This window comes from Lycorma delicatula, chromosome 4, assembly GCF_047948215.1.
Source record: "Lycorma delicatula isolate Av1 chromosome 4, ASM4794821v1, whole genome shotgun sequence".
Lineage (NCBI taxonomy): Eukaryota > Metazoa > Arthropoda > Insecta > Hemiptera > Fulgoridae > Lycorma > Lycorma delicatula.
The window spans coordinates 180,716,396-180,736,199 of NC_134458.1; the positions used below are offsets into that span (position 1 = coordinate 180,716,396).

General features: G+C 28.1%; 1 protein-coding gene across 1 annotated transcript in view; it reads left to right on the plus strand.

Annotated features, from left to right (window-relative positions):
* stw (laccase) overlaps positions 1-19,804 on the plus strand; it is a 339,959-nt gene that overhangs the window by 291,393 nt on the left and 28,762 nt on the right. Inside the window, exon 4 of the mRNA XM_075362086.1 lies at positions 14,749-14,875. Coding sequence (XP_075218201.1) covers positions 14,749-14,875 — 127 coding nt within the window. The remainder of the gene's footprint in view (positions 1-14,748; positions 14,876-19,804) is intronic.

Consider the following 19,804-nt stretch of genomic DNA (forward strand, 5'->3'; position numbering starts at 1 on the left):
ACCTTTGATTGTAATGTCGCAAAAAAAAACTTGTTATCCTTAAGAAGTAAACACATATTTTTTGAGAAACTGGCGTTGGGCTAGATGAAAATACCAATTAATTAAATTCATCCATGATTTGGATATTTTAAAAAATTACTTGTTTAAACAAACAAATTGAATCGAAGTGATTGTTTAATTAGCTAATGAAACATGTTAATATTCCATTTTTCATTTCATTTAATAATAATAATTTTTGCAAGTTTAAATTGAATGATTTGTTCAAAAATAATTATAAACAATTTGTTATAGAAATAAACTTTAATCCAATCAATGTTGATAAAGTGTAAATTTAAAACGATGAAATTGAAATCGTACATCAAATTCATGAAATTGCTGTTTTTGAAAAGCCCGCCAAAACCTGCTTGATATGGTAGTATATTCCATTGCACGACGGTTAAGCGGTTCAACTTGTCATTAAAACTTCTAAATATTTTTAAAACTCGTGTTAAGTAAATCGAAATTCTGGTTAAAAACATTAATATTCAATTTTTAAATATTATTTATAGTTTTTGCAAGTTTAACTTAAATAATTTGTTTAAATATAATCATGAATAATTAATTATAGAAATAAACTGAAATCAAATCAGACAATAAATTGTTAATTTCAAATGACGAAATTGAACATATAAATCAAATTTATGAAATTACTGCTTTTGAAAAGCCCGCCATGTTAGATAAAATAGTAGATTTCCTCGCACGGCGGTTGGCCGGTTTACATTGTCATTTTAGACACATTGTTATGACATGTGTGAGATTAAAAATTAAATTTTAATCTTACATTAATAACAATAATTTACGCACAATCATTTTTTCCATTAAATAATAAAGAAAAGCAGGTAACTTTTCATACCATTGTTTATATGAAGCATCATAATTTTTTAGTCAATTGTAACACAACCTATTATTACTGCACTCGCCAACCGATGCTACTTTTTTTAATAATAAAAATAAATACACGACATTATATCGCTAATTAGATATTTAAAATGTAAGAATTATTTACCTTTATTGCCGCGATTGTTATGTAATAAACAATGAAAACCACATTAACTTTTCACTTTACTTTATTAACAGTTGAAAACAGTTCACGTGTAGATGTAAGTTGTGTGCTACCGCTGTCTCTCTTCTACTCGGACGCATGGGCCAATCGAGTGGAAGAGAGATAGATGCGGCACAAACCGAACGCTTAGGCCGATCGTGCCTCTCTCTTGCTCGTGCCGCGCTCACGCTCGTATGCTCGGCTCAGGCGGAACGGGACAATGAGTCATGCTGTTTCGTGCGTGCTGCAGGCGTTCATCGATTTATAAGACGTTGTCACGTCAAAAAATCTAAATATCTAGATATTTCAAATTAAATTTATTCAAATTATCTACGATTATTCCTCCTTAATCGGGCACAAAGTTTAATTCTATTTTAAAAGAATTAGGCTACAAATATTATTTTCTCATTAATTTGCATATAACATCGATGTAAAAATTTAAAAAGATTAATTTTCTACCATTTAAAAATAAAAGAGCCCATTTAAAAACTAAAATAATTAAACTAAATAATGAAATGTAAACAAAGGCTCTATTTTATGATAATACTCATATAATTAGTTCATAAAAAGAGACAATCATTATTCGTTAATATATTTATATATATTGTTGTTTATGTATACTTACACAGTGAGAGAGAGAAGGAGAGAATGATAGAGAGGGAGAGTATAGAAAATACAAAGTCAGTATCACGTACAAAGATTTTTTTTCAAAGGCGATTCATAACACTGACATTTAACAACACATTATATAATTTTTCATATTCCACACTTCATATAATATGTTATTAAAAAAGAAATATATATATATAATGTATACAAAACCTTGACAGACAAAAAGAAAAAAAATTGTCCACGCATTATTGTTATACGAGTATAGCCTAATAAGAACATATTTTATGGTACACGTTATTATTGTATCAGTTCTATTAAAAAAAGAAAAAAATTCCACTAACGCATTGCATAAAAGAAAGATGATTATCCAATCTCTTTTAACATAGATATTAAACCTATAATTTTCTTGAATATCGTGCATATTAAAGTTGAAACCTTCATTCATATTAAAAAATACATATTATTGTAAACTTCAAATAATATGAGAGAACTTTTATTTCCTTTATTGCATGCAAATCACTGACTAATCTAAGATTAGTTTCTATTTTTTTTCCCCTATTATAGTTAGTCATAATTGAACTTACACTGCGTAATATATATGTGTATATACGTCTACTCCATAGACAATATGAATAAATATTAAATACTTGGAAACTTAATTAAGAGTTAAATTTGATGGTCTTATATGATTTTCGACCTGAAAAGTTGAATAAAATAGGTTCCACAACTGCATCTCATAAGTTTTGATAAAGGTTTTGTAGAAAATGAAAAATTAGTTCGCCAATTCCTATTTTCTAGGTGTGACGTATAACTTTGTTAAATTGACAGTAAGCAAATAAAATTCTGGAAAAAAGATTTTAGAGAATTTAGTTAAAACCTACGTAAGGGACGTCAACTGTACATATACAGAGTTAAAGAAATTTGACTTTAATTAAGAACAAAACAAAACAAACCTAAACGCGACAAAAAAATACTATATTATAAATTTAAACCGAAACAAGAATCATTTCAATACTAGAAAATACCTAAAAACAAAATAGATGTTTAAAAATAAATAAATAAAAATGTATCACAAACCAATTATTAATTATTCAAAATCTCCTAATTCTCTGTTTACAAAATATACCATTTTAAAATTCCTTGGTTGTCTCTTCTTAATATATTAGTCTTTTTTTTTAAATTAAAATCTCTTAAAGTCTTCTTCAAACTCAGTTTTTGTTACTTAAATTGCTTAAAAATTACTTGGTGTTACTTAATTTCTTAGAATTACGTTATTTACAAATTTTGTTGAAAAATTTAGCGTTTTAATTTTTTGCGACATCAATTTTTTGTTTTTATAATTGTTTTTTTTTTTTTTTTAATTACTAAAGACATCGTTAAGTTTACCGACTAAATTTACTGTATTTTTTCAGGTCAAAAAAACATACGTAATATTTTACCTCTTAATTTGATCCCAGGAATTTTAACACGGTATCATTTTATCTTTCGAACAGAAATCAGAGTAAATTTTTTTGCCAACTGTAACTCGAAAATAAAATTATTTCCAGGCTCATATTTATAGAATATTTTTTTTTTATTTTTACTTGCAGAAATATCGTGAAATTCCTCCTGTTTCTTCGTGAAATTCTCTGTTACTCTATACATATGTAGTTAAACAGCTTAAGTAACACAACCTGAACGTAAACTATCTTTTGCGATATAAAACTTAAAAACAGGACTACAATAAATATAAATTTACTATTTAATAATCATAGAGTTGAATATAAACACCACATCAATAAACTCCTTCTAATACACACTCATGTGTGCAACAATCATTATATATATATATATATATATATATATATATATACATAAAATGTGTTGTGTTGTGTTGTGGTGTGTGTGTGTGTGTGTGTGTGTGTGTGTGTGTGTGTGTGTGTGTGTGTGTGTGTGTGTGTGTGTGTGTGTGTGTGTGTGTGTGTGTGTGTGTGTGTGTGTGTGTGTGTGTGTGTGTGTGTGTGTGGATGAGTGTATATGTGTGAAAGAGAGCAATAGGATTTCTGCCAATTGAATTATTCAAACCATTTATTATTAAATCGCTTAAGTAAATTCATAATAAAAAGTTGCTACCTGTACAAAGAGTTGCGGTAACTCTCACGCTGAAAACTGTTCACCTTAATCTTCAATATAGAAATTGTATGAGTATAAATGAAAAAAAAAACTAATCACATGTAATTGTTTGAGAACGCGCCTACATGTTTACTAGTTACTGCCGTAGTAATAACTTTTATCCGCCAAATATAATAACAGTTATTTATTTAATAATATTAATCATAATTTTATTTTTTCTATTTTCTTTTCCGACAAATAAGATGTTATTTGTTCAATAATTTAACGTTATTACATCACTTATTATCATTAATAAGTACCGGTTTATGGATACAACCATATAATTGTAAGCTTAACTTAAGCTGTGTTATATTAAGTAAGTAGACATAGGCAGTCTTTAAGTACTGCATTGTATATCTCTGGTCTTGTATCTACACTTCTACACTTTCATGATTTTTTCTATATATATATATATATATTATTTTATTTTTTATTTTTTTGTTATATAACGTAGTGTTATTAATATTACATACAACAATAAAAAAACTGGGTAATATCATAAATCAAAAAAAACTTTCTTATTTAATTTAAATTAGTAAAAATTATTACTAACATATAAAAGAAACAAACATTTCTACAAAAAATAATGACAGTTATAACTCTTCCATTACCATTTAATATTATGAGAAAATGATTTCTTTTAATGAAGTGAAATAATAATAATAATAATAATAATTACGATATAAAGCGCAACAGGTGAACAGAGGTCAAGTTCCAACTTCTAAATGAGAAAGTAAAATAATAAAACAAAAGATTCTTTCATAAATAATATAATAAATTTTGAAGTAACTTAACTTATTTGCAATAATACAAATAAATGAAAAAATAATACAAAAATGTAAAAAAAAGATTACTGAATGAAAAATTATGAAAAAAAAAATACTTTTTTCAATTGTTTTCACCTCTAATACTAATCTTATTTTAGATAAAATATTAATTAAAATTTATTTAAAAAATGGTGAAAATTAAACACATATCTAAAAATTGCAAAAATTAAAATAAATTTGGGGATTTTTTTTCTAATTAAAAATCAGATTTATGTTCGAAACTTAAACATATTTTCAGAAAAAAATTACTTTTCAATATGGAAAAAACCGAAAAAAGATTAGGGTTATCAAAAATGGATAAGTTTTTCATTAATCTCACAAACAGATAACCAAATTAACAATGCGATTTCTTAGTAATAAAATAAATCTCTGTATGTCTTTTAAAATAAATAAATAAAAATTAACTTTTAATATAAATTTAAATGAGATAAAATTAATTTTATTAAAACAGAAAAAAATCGTATGTACAATGAAAAAGAGAAAATTAATTTTTTTTATGTTATTTATAAATTTATAGTAACAACAAACTAACTAGGAATATATTTAATAATAAGAAAAAATCAACAATTGTACGTCTCAGCTTTTCATCCGGAGGTACTGGGTTTGAATTCCGGTCAGGCATGGCATTTTTCATACGTTACAAATTTCCATTCTGATACGGCAAAACGATAACTAATAATAAGAAATTAAAGAATAATTTCGCGGAATTCTTGCAGAATTCCAAGAAAAATCTTAACTAGAAAGAAGGACAGAAGAAATGAGTGGGCCTTTGCCCCGGCGTAATTGAAAAAAATTGCTGCCAAACTCAATCCGGATATTTTTAAATTAAAATTGAACCCCCCCCCCCTAACAATTAAAAACATTAAAAATCATTTATTTCCTAATACTCTTAATATATTCAAAGAGAAAATAGAATGCTACAGAGTTACAAATCTATAATAACAAACGAATAAAAAGTTTTTAAACTTTGAAATTCATTTAGCAATATTTAGAGGATTACTTGCAAAAAAATATTGCTTCTTTTTTTGATATGTACAAATAAAACTTTGATAAATAAAATACAATTCCCACCTTGCTAACGCAATTTAAAAAGTAAACCTCCAAATTCGATTTCGTGGGAAAGGTAAAACGTCTTTTAAAACTGCAATATTAATTAGGCTATTTAATAATAATTTTTAAAATCCACAACTTCCCATCGGTATTAGGTTTTTAGCTTACCATGATATTTTAATGATGCTGAAAATTACGTTCTAGAAAAATTGTCATTACAAAGTACGATGAATAAATTCTCATTAAGTTCAACCTCTTTGTAATGACAGTATTCATTAAATACGATATCTCCAATCCCTACACATAGAAAAATGAAAAAAACACGATTTCAAAAATAATACAATCAAACCTCATAATACACAGGTACCGACAAACTTTCATAACCGTGAATTAAACCTGTCTCCTATTGAGCAGAGACGATACACGTTAACTGTAGTAATACGTTGCATTTCTCAACAGATCAACAGAAAGGATGTTTGTTTATCTACAGCGCTTTTTCTTTTTCATTAAAAATTTGTTCCAGTCTTTCTTAAATCTCCGACGCGATATACTCATACAAGAGATACCAATCGGCGTTACTTTTTTTGAGAGTAATGATGTGCTACATACAACCAATCCACTTGTATTCAAAGAAACGTTGTCAGCATCAGCAGTACTGAATATTACCCGTATCTCGATGGGACTGATACACAAAATTACATTAGGACCTATAAAAAAAGACACCGAGAAACCACTTCTTATATTCCACGGTATGGTACGATATGCTTGTTATTCTTAAGAATATCTAATTTCAGCGGAAACTTTTTTCCATTTCATGTTTTCTGCAGTAATTAAAGAGCTGGATAGTTTAAAAAACGTATCCCAAGATATAAAGCCTACACAAATACATATACGTAATTGTAGAATTTTCCAGTGGAGAATTTTTATAATTTTGATCAGAAGAGTTTTCAGAATGTTAAACAATACAAAAATCTATAAAACGTTTAAATTGACTGTTAAACAGCATTTTTTGTCTGCTGTAAAATCGATAGAACAGACGGTTTTTTTGCCTCACAATTTGTTTATTTTCAATCGGTTCCGAACCACAAGTAAATCGTATTACAAAAAGCATATGAAGAGGGGTTTCCAACGAAGACCCTCAATAAAACATACATATACAGAAGGATACAAATAAAGTACATACATACACACATATATAAAGTTCATACTCACACTGAATAAGACAGCATAGGTACAAGAATTCACAAAGGTCTACTTGCGCTGTCTGTCAATCAGACCACCCAGCCAACTACAGGATTTGCACAGCATATAAGGGAGCTGCTAAAGAGAAAACAGAGACTAAAGGTGGGTCGTGGTTCTAAGAATACTACTCGGGTCCTATCTGTGAACCGTCGATCATTTTTCTTTGACTCAAGTCATTCCAATTTCCCCTCTTTGGGGCAAGGAACGGCTATAAATCATGGTGCCGATTCCGGTATACTCTTCCGATCATACCTTGCGGTGGCGGTTGGACGTAGTTCTGAGGATAGTGGGGACAAACCAGAGAAACTGTACTCAAACATAGACTTCCTATTTCAACAAACAGGAAGCCTAATAAGCTTACTCACCCAAGTGATCGCAAAAATCTGCTGATGGATAGATTTCTTAATATTGTAACGTGGAACATCGACGGTATAGTTCGTCGACGAGAGGAACTGGAATCCTTATGTCGGAAACTAACTTCATTGACTAAAATTGGCTTCGGCTTCGAGGATTCTCTGAATATACAATAAATCATTCGAATGACAGAACGCCTGGAAGTACTGCAGTGTTAATTAAAAGTTCCTTGAGACGTCACTAACTGCCTGGATTCTGCACAGATCAGACTGAAGCGACCTCGGCCGAGATTCTGGACTGGCTGGAGCATATCAGATTAACTGTGGTGTACTGCAGGGATTAAATCAGAAAGAAAACAAATTTACTGGAGTGTAATTTACAACCACTTTCACTTACTAACATACCGTTTTAAAAACCGTTTTCAAATTTTCTTCAAATAAGATTATAACGTAGAATTTTTATTGAAATTTTAATTCTTTAATAAACCTAACTTTATTAATATTTTTAATATTGAAATATATTTTTCAATATTGAAGTATTCTTCAACGTTAAATCTAGAAAAGGATAAGATTAGAAAAATAAAAATTGTTAAAACACCAAGAACTTCGAGAAAATATTCGAATTTATTTTTATTTTAAACTAGAGGATTATTGGAGTATTTGTTATTATCATAAATGATACTGTGTTATCAAGATCTAGATCGATTTTCTTTTTAAATCATTTAATTATTAAACAAAAAAATTTTTTTATAAATTTTTTTTTTTTTTTTTATAAAATTTTTTTGTTTAAACTGTGGATTATAATCTAATCGGTAAATTCAGAACCCTAAACGGAATAAAAGTTTAATTTTAATTATATTTAAAAATTATTACGAGGTAAACTGTTTGTTTTCTCCCCCCCCCCCCCTACATCCCGGGATGTAAAAACAAAATCTGTTTTTTTGGTTTTGGTAAACGGTACTGCATCAAATTTGAGTTGATTGCAGTATAAATAAGATTTTCACTAATCAGGCGTAATCTTAAAATGAGTAAATTACCCGCTCCGTAGCTTTCGACTTCTCAATCACACGTTAGTAAAATATATAATAAAATAACAATTATAATGGTAAATTTTATAAATCTTACGAAACGACTACAATAAACTTAGTTCTACTAGTTAACAGAATTTAATTTGAATAATGAAATCTATCTTACGCCGAAGTGGCGGAACAGGAAGTCCAATAAATGAAATGAAGCATAACAAAATCGACAGTTATCTATAACCTGTTTTGTAAACACCAGTCATCCGGTTAGCAGTGCTACCATCTTAAAATACAAAAAAAAAAATGTTTATTATACATCTAATGTTAAATTATTATTTAATTTTATCCCCTCATTTTATGTGAATCTTTAGCAAGGTGCGACAATGAGGAATTAGTTTTTTATAGTTAGATAGATTAAAAATGTTGACTATAATTTATATTTATTAAAAAAAGACTGTGAAGAAAGTGGGTGACCAGTGGAGTTCACAGGCAAGAGATGATAGAATCAGGTATTTTAAAAAGACTATGGATTTTGATAGTGTAATGATAAGGCATAATTTTTACGTGATATAGAGTGAATTGTTTTTTTTTTTTTAAGAAAATAAAAAGGCACAAATAATAATATAAAAGTTGTTAATAGTCTAAAAATATAGGAAAATGAATAGGATCTTTAAATGTGTTATACAGTATATTGTCCCTAAAAGCTGAAAAAGTTACAGGATATATTTTTACTCGTCATAATATAAAAATCAACAACGTAATTAATAATCTGAAAATAAAATAGTTTATTAATATTAACATTTATAAAAATAAATAGTTTTTTTTATTAATACAAAATAGGAATTAAAAACCTCAAAATTTAGAAATAGAATGGTAAGCTCTGTAGACTACTTAAACTTCTTAGCGGAAGATCCAGAATCAATCAAGAAACAAACGAAAATTTTAAATAAAATAGCTATCAGAACAATGATGAAATAATAGAACAAATGGATTAGAAAAGAAAACTCTAAAAAAAAATAATAAATCTTACACATCAACTAAAATCTTTCATAACAATGAACCCTTTCCAAAAATTCAAAATTAAAAGTCTATAATACCGTGTTAAAACTAGAAAATTTATACGCGTTTGATTGCTTATATTTAAGCAACAAATATTTAGTAGAAAAAATAGAAACGTACAAAGAATAATCTTGCAGAAAACCCTCCCAGCTACAAAAACCGAACCCCTGGAAAAAACAACCCCTTGAAAAACTATATGAACAAATTAAAAAATTATCTAACACAATTAAAATGAAAATACTTACTTTTACGGACACCTTCATAGAATAAAAAGTAATAGATTAACAAATAAAATATTAAATACGACTTAACAAAAAAAAAAAAAAAACTAATAATGATTTGCAGAAAACTAAAGTTTTAAAAGTAAATCAAATAACATCATAAGATATTAAAAAATTTAGAAAAATTATTAAAACATGAAAGAATTTCAGAAAAAATCCCCTTTCAAGAAAAGAAGGAGAAAATGGAGATAGCAGAAAGATGACACAATACTAAGAAAGAATGAAAAATAATGTAGGAAAACATTAAGAAAGCAAAAGAGAAATCTAAATAGAGTTGGTACGCGATCCTCTAACTAGCCAAAATAGAAAAAAAGGATTTTTTTACAATTTTTAACTAAAACTTCAAATAATATTTCACAATCAAAAATATTAAACGAATGAATAATAAACTTTATATAAACTTGCGATTGGGAATTGTTTTTTCGAAATTTTTTTGTAAGAATATTTTAATCAAAATTATTTCCATTCATCTTTTTGCACTTTTTCATTTTCCATAATCCCCGTCAAATACTTTTCTACAGATCACTGCTTCAGAAAGGACTTTATTTTATCTTTTATGAAACATTAATTAAAAACATAATTCAAACTTAAAAATTATAGCGATAGATATTTGTTATATCAGATATTGAAACAAAATTTATTAATCTGCTGGTAGATAAATACACATTATCGATTTTTTTAATAATTTAAATAAAACTGATTATTTTCACAAAGAAAATTGCATTCAAATTTTAATTCGAACATTTATAATAAAGCAAGTACCATACAATCTAGAATACTGAGAAAAAAATTTTCAAAAATTCCAACTACGAATGACAAAAACGTAAATAGTCCTTTCAAGAACATTTACAAGAAAAAGCATACAGATACAGTTAACGAGAATCATATTAGGAAAAATAAAAACATTTTCTTTATTTTCAAAAATTATACATAAAGTTTAGAAATCAATAAGGATAAATTAAATCCCTCACACTTAGAAAAATACATATAATGAAAACAGTAATGATATTTTAATGGACAAGTAAATTTTTGATAAGATTTGCTCAGGGAAATAATAAACATATATGTGCGCGCGCGCGTGTGTGATTGAATTAAATCTATATATAAAATAAGCAAATCATTGCTGTTAATTCATGGTCATATAATTACCTATTATAAATCTGTATACAATGTTAGAAATTTATAAACCTTAAAAAAACATAAATGAACCGTTAATATTATTTTTTTAATACGTAAAAATATTATGCCGCTTACAATTATTAACGGTTACGATTACGTTTTATTTGATAAAATTACGAACAAATAAAATAACGATACAAAACTTTGCAATATTATTGACAGTGGAATAAGATTATTTATTATAATTAATAAAAATTAGATTTAAATATTAAAAATAAGCGATTACATTTTTTTAAAAAATAACGTATTTCATTTCATTAAACAAGATTTTCATTAGAATATTATACCACGTATTTATACTATTTTTTTATATTTCAAAAAGAATATACACAGAGTGATCAACTCAAGATGGCCACCGGTGGGATCTCGAACCGTTAAGTTTTATGAGAACTTTAAATGGGAAACCTTCACTAAATTTTCCCTACGTTAAAAATACAGTATTACCATTTTTGATATCTTCCACCTTTTTCCCAATACGACGGTCAACTTCATTATTTCAAATGGAGCCCCACGTTTTTATTGCATATTAGGGTAGAAAATATTAAGACATTTTTATTCTTGAGTATTTTTCTTTAAACGCAGCCGTTACGGAGCTTAGGGCTTATAATTGCCCTAATAAATCAAATACGGTGGTCATCTGTATTATTTTAAATAAAAACCTAAATCTATCAGTCAGTACCTGGTTGTCAAACAATATTTTCAAAGTTCGAAAATTAAGTAAGGTGGTGGATAATGAAGTAAATATAAAATTAAAAGACTTTTACCTTGAACAGTGGTTTTAATTTTATTTATTAGGAAGGAAGTATTACAACAGAATAGCAGTTCAATTAAAACAGATTTTCAAACCGGCTACTGTTTGTAAAAATGCAAGCAGTCGTTCTACTGAAAACAGATTAACAGTTTTAACAATGTCTTGTGGTAGACGTAGAAAATTTCCATTACCTTAGGTGTTATTATTTCCAATGAATCGTACCGAAATGTGTACAACCGGTCTTTCACTTATTCTCACAGAAAGTAATCTAACGGGAAACGGTCTGGACTTCTCGCCGGTCAAGCAATAGCTCCTCGGTTAGCAATCTACCTGTTTTGGAAACGAGCTTTTAAAAATTCCTTTGCCTCGCCGTAGTCGTGCGCTAGAGCTGCATCTTTTTGGAAATACGTTTACATTCGCGAATATAAAGGAAAGTCATCGATAGATGGCAGTAGATCTCATCTTCCAGCGATGAACGGTATCGAGCTCCCGAAAGATCTTTCGTAGAAATCCACCGCCAAATTTTGATTGTAGATGATGACGCACCGACAACTGATGGAAAATCTCACTTAATCTCCTTCTCTGACAATTAATGGATTTTCTTTTGACCAATAACGGTAAAAAGTATTCTGTATCAATAAATCATTTATTTATTAACTTCTTGACATCGATTCAAAAAACTAATGAATAATGGTGACATATAGCCATCGATGAGTGTACTGTTAAAATAGAGAAACTTTTCCAGAGTGCAAAAAGCAGCTGATATTATTTAGCATTAAAATTATATTTATTGTTTTTCTTACTTTACAATTGTCAGAACGTAGGTCCGTAACCGCTGAGTTTAGAGAAAATACCCAAGATAAAAATGCTTAAAATAATATTTTCTACCCAAAAGTGCAATAAAAACAAAGGGTTTCGATTTTAAATAATGAAATTAGCCCAGTTTTGAGAAAAAGGACGAAAATTAAAATACTGTGTTTTTAATGTAGGGAAAAAATCTAGGAAAAGTTTCCAATTTGATATTTTTCGTAATACTTATACTTTTGAGATGCCAATATATTTATATACTCGTATAAAAAATTACATTGTACATTAGATATTTATTACATATTTATAAAGATGTCATTTGTCAAATTTCATAATAGCATAAATAAATTTATTATTACTTATTATAATCATGAATAGACTTGATACTATGTAGAGAAATTCAGTCTAGGCTCCATATATATATATATATATATATATATATATATATATATATATATATATAGGGAAAAAAGAGTATAATGTAAGAGGCATTATTAACGTAAAAAGACAGAGTTTAATAATACGCTACATTAATACTGTATATCAATTGATCTATTATAATCGTTGTTAAAAGTGTAATACATGAAATGTTATTATAATTTGATGTATGGACCTCTTTTTCCGTATAGATTACATTTTTTTTTTTTTTTTTAAAGACTAGACTCCAATATTTAATAACTAACGTACAGGTTATAAATGGATAGAATGATATTATTATTATTATTATTACTGCATATTTTACCTTTTAGTTGCATACATACTGTAAAAAATTGGTTCTAATCAACCCAGATTTGTATTTATAATATGAATTATTATCAATTTCAATACTAAGCTATATCACAATTTTACCTATATTTAATTTTTTTTTAAATAAATAAGTAATAAAATAAATATTGTTCTTTAAACAACATAAAAAACTTTTGAAAAGTTATATGTAAAAAATTAACACATATCTATCATTATTACTTTATTTATCTATTACGTGAAAAAAGTAGAAGATACGGAAAAACAAATCGTATTTCGTTGGCAAAAAAGTAATTTCTGGTTTGTAGTATCAAATAATTTTTTTTTTATACAGAGTATTAATTATATATTTTCCATTTTATCCCTAACCTTTTGCCATCGATCTGGCAACTTAATGATTCCGTACTCGTAGAACTTCTAGTCCTTATCAGAAAAAAACTGAACCGATTACGATTCCAAGTCATCATTATTGAAAGTTTTACTATTCAAGGATTTTTCCAAATTTCGAAATAAACGGTAATCTGGTAAAGCAAGATCCAGGGCTATATGGGAGATGAGACATCACTTCTCAACCGAACTCCAATAATTTCCCACGAGTTACCAAAAATGTGCGAGACCTTGTAACGTCTCGGTGGAACAAGATTTCTTTGCGATCTTCCAATTATTATTATTTATTATTAGAAAATTAGTATTGTTAATTTAAGGAAGAGGTTAACTTGCTTTCTATTATCAAATTCCATTTCAAATAAGATATCAAAATTAACCCACCGGGTTGGACTACTGGTAAACTCTTCGTCGTACATCAGCCGATTTCGAAGTTCAAAGGTTCAAATCCTAATAAAGGTAGTTGTTTTTATTTGGATTTGAATACTAGACAGTGGATACCGGTGTTCTTTGATGGATGGATTTCAATTAACCATTCGTCTCAGCAATGGTCGGTCTGAGTTTATTCAGGATTACACTTTTACCGGTACAGTTACATTACACTGTTAAGTAGCTTCAACTGTAACTTCAACTGTAAATGCGACTATAAATAAAAGTATTAAAAAATATATATATCAAGATCAATTTAACTAATAATTAAAATTATACGTAGAATCTGACAAAATTTGATTAAGAAAAATAAATTAAATAATTTTACGGTGAACTAGTATTGTTAAATAATATTAAGTAAAAGCTAACATAAACAAAAACATGAGAGATACTATATAATTCTATAGCAGTAAAAAAATGATGCATTATTCGAGAGGAAAACATTAATAAATTTCGAAATATTACAGTTGCTATTTTAAAACTGTGTTGAAATGAATACATAAGTAAAAGAAAAAAATGTAAACAATGAGGAAGAAAATAGTGGAAATAATAAACTAACAACAACAAAAAAAAAAACCAATTAAATCTGTGATTAAGACATCAAAGTCGTCTTCATCACTCAATTATTTATTAAAATAATTTATTATTATTTAAATAATGTATTATTATTTAAATAATTTATTATTATTTATTAAAATAAGTTTTACTAATCAAAAATCAATCTTCTTATATTTAACATTTTTAATTTTTCTTTTTACTTTTTACTTTTGTTATAGAGCATGTCAAGTATGTACACCGAATGCAACAAATACTGTTTGGAGCCACTGTCAATGCGTATTAGCCGATGGCGTTGAAAGAGGAATTTTAACAGCTAACAGAATGTTACCAGGACCAAGTATACAGGTATATAAGTTGCAAATTAAAGTTGTAAATATTTATTGTTCATTAGATTTACTATTTTTTTTTATCCGGAACATTTAAGATTTCTGTTAACTGAAAGGTGCATTAAACATATCAAGGGAAGGCTGGAGATGTCGCAAATTAACTAATTTCGATTTTCTTCAGAGGCATTTTAGACAGAACTTTATTAAAGTAAATTTGTTACCTATAATATTAAATATATATAATGCAAAAACGTTTTTCAAAAGATCAATCCCCACCACATAAAAGTGAAATATACATTTTTTGTTCTTTTGCCGTATCTAATTTCAGTTTAAATATTTTTCAATAATTTGTTGAAAGTTATACTTCATATATAAAGCATTTAAAAAATGTTTAAAATTTTTATAGACCCCGGGCCAAAATGCATAAAATACTTTTTGAAAATTTTCTTTTTCTTATTTTAGACTTTATTGAAGGCGCTTTAAGATTTAGAGAAACGTTATTTAAGGAAATCTGTTAAGATAAACCTATACATGAATATTTAAAAAAAATGTTTCTTAAAATTTATTCCCCACTTCGAAAAGATTATATATATATATATTTGCGTCTAACTCTTAATTTTAATGATTATTTATGACCAGGAAATTAATGCAATATTTTTCCCGTTTTTTTAACGACAATAAATTATTTTAATCATAAAAATTTTCATCTTAATTCAACCAAGTAAAATATCTCTTTTTTTTCTAAGCTAAACAAATAACGATTAGTAATGGTAAAGAAATACTAAAGATTATTTGGAAAAATTAAAAGCAAACAGAAATTTAAAAATTATAGTCTCATATCTTATTAAAATAAAGTAGAATAATTAAAACCAGTAATTGAAAATTGTGAAAATAATTATAATATTGTACATACTAATCAGAGCTGTATTCACCGAAAAATATGAAAACAAATTTTAAAACAATGGATGGAATGATATATACACAACAGCAAAAGTAATTAATGTAGCTACTAATAATAAGTTCTCTAAGTGCACTTGTTGCAATTCGGAACAAAAACATTAAGGATGTCTTAATTTCAAACATCCTGTCCATTTTATACGTTTTAAATCAACGAGGACAGCGATGCATATTTGTATGGACTCCAGGGCATGCTGGCTAATGAGAGCGCAGACGAAGCAGCCAGAAAGGCAACAGTCTGCGATGATTTGAATGCATTTCCTGTAAGAGTGGCAGATGTTAAAAATTGTCTAACTAACGTAGTAAAAAATAAGTGGAATACTGAATGGAGGAGTTTAAATACAAAATTAAACTCAGTAAAAACTTCTCCATATAAATGGAAAAGCGACGTGAAGTTGACTCGCCGAGAACAAGTAGCTGTGACCAGACTTAGAATCGGTCACACGCGATTAACAAATTCATATTTGTTAACCGGCAATGAGAGACCAATGCGCGGTGTTTCCAATAAAACACTTACAATTAAGCATTTAATAGAAGAGTGTACAATATATGAGGACCTCAGAAAGAGGTTCCGTCTAAGAAATGATATTACTGCTGATTTAGCTAATGGAAATGAAAGAAAAATAGTTGCATATTTACACGCCAGTGGACTTCATAAAAGTCTATAAAAATGGAAATTTTAATGCTGTGTTAAAGAGTCTCTAAGAGGTAGTCTCATCCATATATGGGAGTCTCGAAGCGTGGCACGTATAGTGACGGGAGGTAGCCCTCTTGCCTAGGCCACCCTGGCTTGTCTGCATTCAAGAGCAGTGAGTCGGGGTCTGTCCAATGATGGCATGGGGGACCCTCAAGGGTGGACTGAGGTCGCGAGGCTATGGGTGGGCGCAATGCATGCTTGTAGCCTGTTTATATGGAGAGTCAACTGCCACGGCATCCTGGCGCGACTGATATTCTGCTTAACGGCGGTTCTGGACGCCCTGAGGGTGCTAAAATTAACAAATAATCGAGACAGATAGAAGAAGATAATGGTATTGATAACTTGTATTTTTAATTTCATGGTTTTTTGAGAACCTTATCTCAAATTTTAATATCGGGGCCTTACACCCCGTAAGTGTTGTGCTTGTCTTTGTTATTTGTGTTTTAATGTTCTGTGTAGTTTGTGCTTTTAAATAAAATGTAAGGGCCCTTTACTCCCTTACATATGACGATCTTGATGGTGATACTAATTTCTTACGGGCATCGACTACTACCTTAGTAGTCGATGCCCGTAAAAATTCAAGAAAAAATATAAAAAAATAATAAGTTACAACACATCAGAACCAGGAAGAAAAAAAAGAATTTATATAAATTTCTGTAAATGCTTATATCATTTTTTCATAAAAATAATAAATATGTGAAATTTCATCGCTAGAAAAAAAGGGAATCTATTTAAATTAATTTTATTTTCTCTAGCTATTCATTGACTTTATGGAATAGAAACTACCTTTTTTATTTAAATTAGTTTATTTGTAAGGTAATATGTAAAACAACATTAGTAATTGTATAAATGTTTTATTTATGAGTACAGATATTAAACATTTATGTACTTTGTGATTATTTAAATAATATATCTGACAAGTTCATTTACAAATAGTACTTCAGGGTATTAATATACGCGATTCACAGCTATAAATTAAGCAACATTTCGATTCATTTTACAACTGTTCGATTAAATAACTAATACTTGTTGGAAAAGCATGAACTCTGATATCAATATATTATATACATATACACAGCGTCTCACGATGAAACGGAATGAATTTCAGAACAAGTTCCTCAAAAGAAAATAAAGAAAAATTTTTATATAAACATGGGCCGGAAAAAACCTCGTTTTCGATTTATAGTTTGCGAAATATTTCTTCCTGATTTTTGTTCCAAGGATAACAAATACGTGTGTGAGTGTTTTTGTTTGTTTGTTTATATATATATTTCTACTGATGAATATAATGTAAATCAACCTAAGTCTGGGGTATGAACTGAAAGTTTGTGTTCACTAAGGGAACTAGGACTAAATTCCGTTGTTGCGAACAACATTTTTGGTGGTATGTTGTTTTTCAATTTGCCTCGAATCTATGAGACATTTACAAGAAAGCGGCGCAATAAAAGTAGAACTAGGCGCGGGGTTCGTGCTTCCGCGAACTCGGCTAGCTAGTTCAAAGGGCAACGATGTAAGACATTTAAGATGCCCGGATGAGGCCTGAAGCGAAGGCAAAAGCTGAGTTTCATAAATTACCGTTGTAAATGTCTACCGAGGCATTTACATCGGTGGCATCCCAACGAGGCCTGGCTTATTACTATGAGATGTAAAAAATTAGAGGGCGAAAGACAACTCTCGTTAAAGCTCATCAGGATTACGAACGGGAGTATGGCGACAGGAAGCGTCACAAGGCGGGTTTTAAAAAAATCAATCATCCGACCAAAAAATTTCTAAGAATTATAAAAGAATTCATAGTTAAACACAAAGAAATATTTTATTATAATAATTAATTAAACTACCATAGTAGATTATACCCATATAAACCGTATGCCCCAAAACTTACCGGTCTGCCTAAATTACATAAAGAAGGTAATAATCAATTTCAAAACCGCTCCCAGTTATAGAATCACTAAAATTATTGAAATATTATAATAATACAATAGTAAAAAATAAATACGATACTTCTGGTATTTATAAAATAAAATGCAATAATTGTGAAAAAATAAATAATGGAAAATCAAATAGGTCAATTAAAGATAGATTTAAACGTATCATATGTATTTTAATGTATAAATGTAAAAAAGAAAAAAATTAAAAACCATTAAAACATTACTGAGGATGAGCTTATGCCCGAAAGCGCCTTAATGAATAAAAAAAGTAAGGTAAGAATGTTCTTTAATTCTTTACTTTGTGAAGTGGCTGAATAAGTTTATATAATTAGCTAGAATTTACGTACAAGGCTACAAAACAATTTAATTTAAATAAATAAATTTATATATATTATCGCTACCGGCTTGCCAGGCCCGACGTAGCTGCAATGTAAGTGTAAATGTATCGGTAAATATGTATGACTCAGGTTGACCACTCCTGAGACGTGTAGTTAATTGAAACCCAGCCACCAAAGAACATCTATATCCACCATCTAGCATTCAAATCCACATAAAAGCAACTGCCTTTACAAGGGCTCAAACCTTAGAACTCTCGACTTCAGTAAAATTAGCTGAATTTGGGATGACGAGTTTAACCACTACACTAACCCCACGGGTTAACATGATATCCTACATACAGGATTTAAATAAATAGGTAATATATATATATATATATATATATAAGTATAATATTAAAATAAAACAAAATAATTTCATTACAATATTAAGTAAGTACAACTTAATTAATTATAACAAATAAAATTAATAAAATATTTTTTGACGATGCAATTTATAAGAGGGAATAATAAAAAAATTAATTTAAAAACAACAAAATTAAAATGTTAATGTACTTCACCCCCTTTCAAATAGTTAATAAATTTATTTATATATTTATTGTCTCTTCGATAATAACAGGCTTACGATAAATTAACCTGACCGGGATTCGAAGTCAGAACCTATTATGGCTGTCAATATTACAGATTTTAATATAAATTTCTTTATTACAATGCCCACAGGGATAACTTTTACAGGGTTCTCAAGTCAGTAGATTACTTTTACCTTGAAACTATGGTATATATTTTAAAACGTGTGTTATTTTTATTGAGAATAAAACAAATTTATTTTCTCTCTCTTCTTCCCTCTATTTTGGATGATCAATTAATTACAACTATGAATTCAATTAAAATGATAAAAAAAATAAAATGATAAAATTAAAAATAAAATTTAAAATGATACAGAAAAATATTAAAAAAGAAAATTATATTTACAAAAATATTGATTTCAAAGAAAAAATTGAGTTCTGTCATATTTAAATAAAATATCTTAA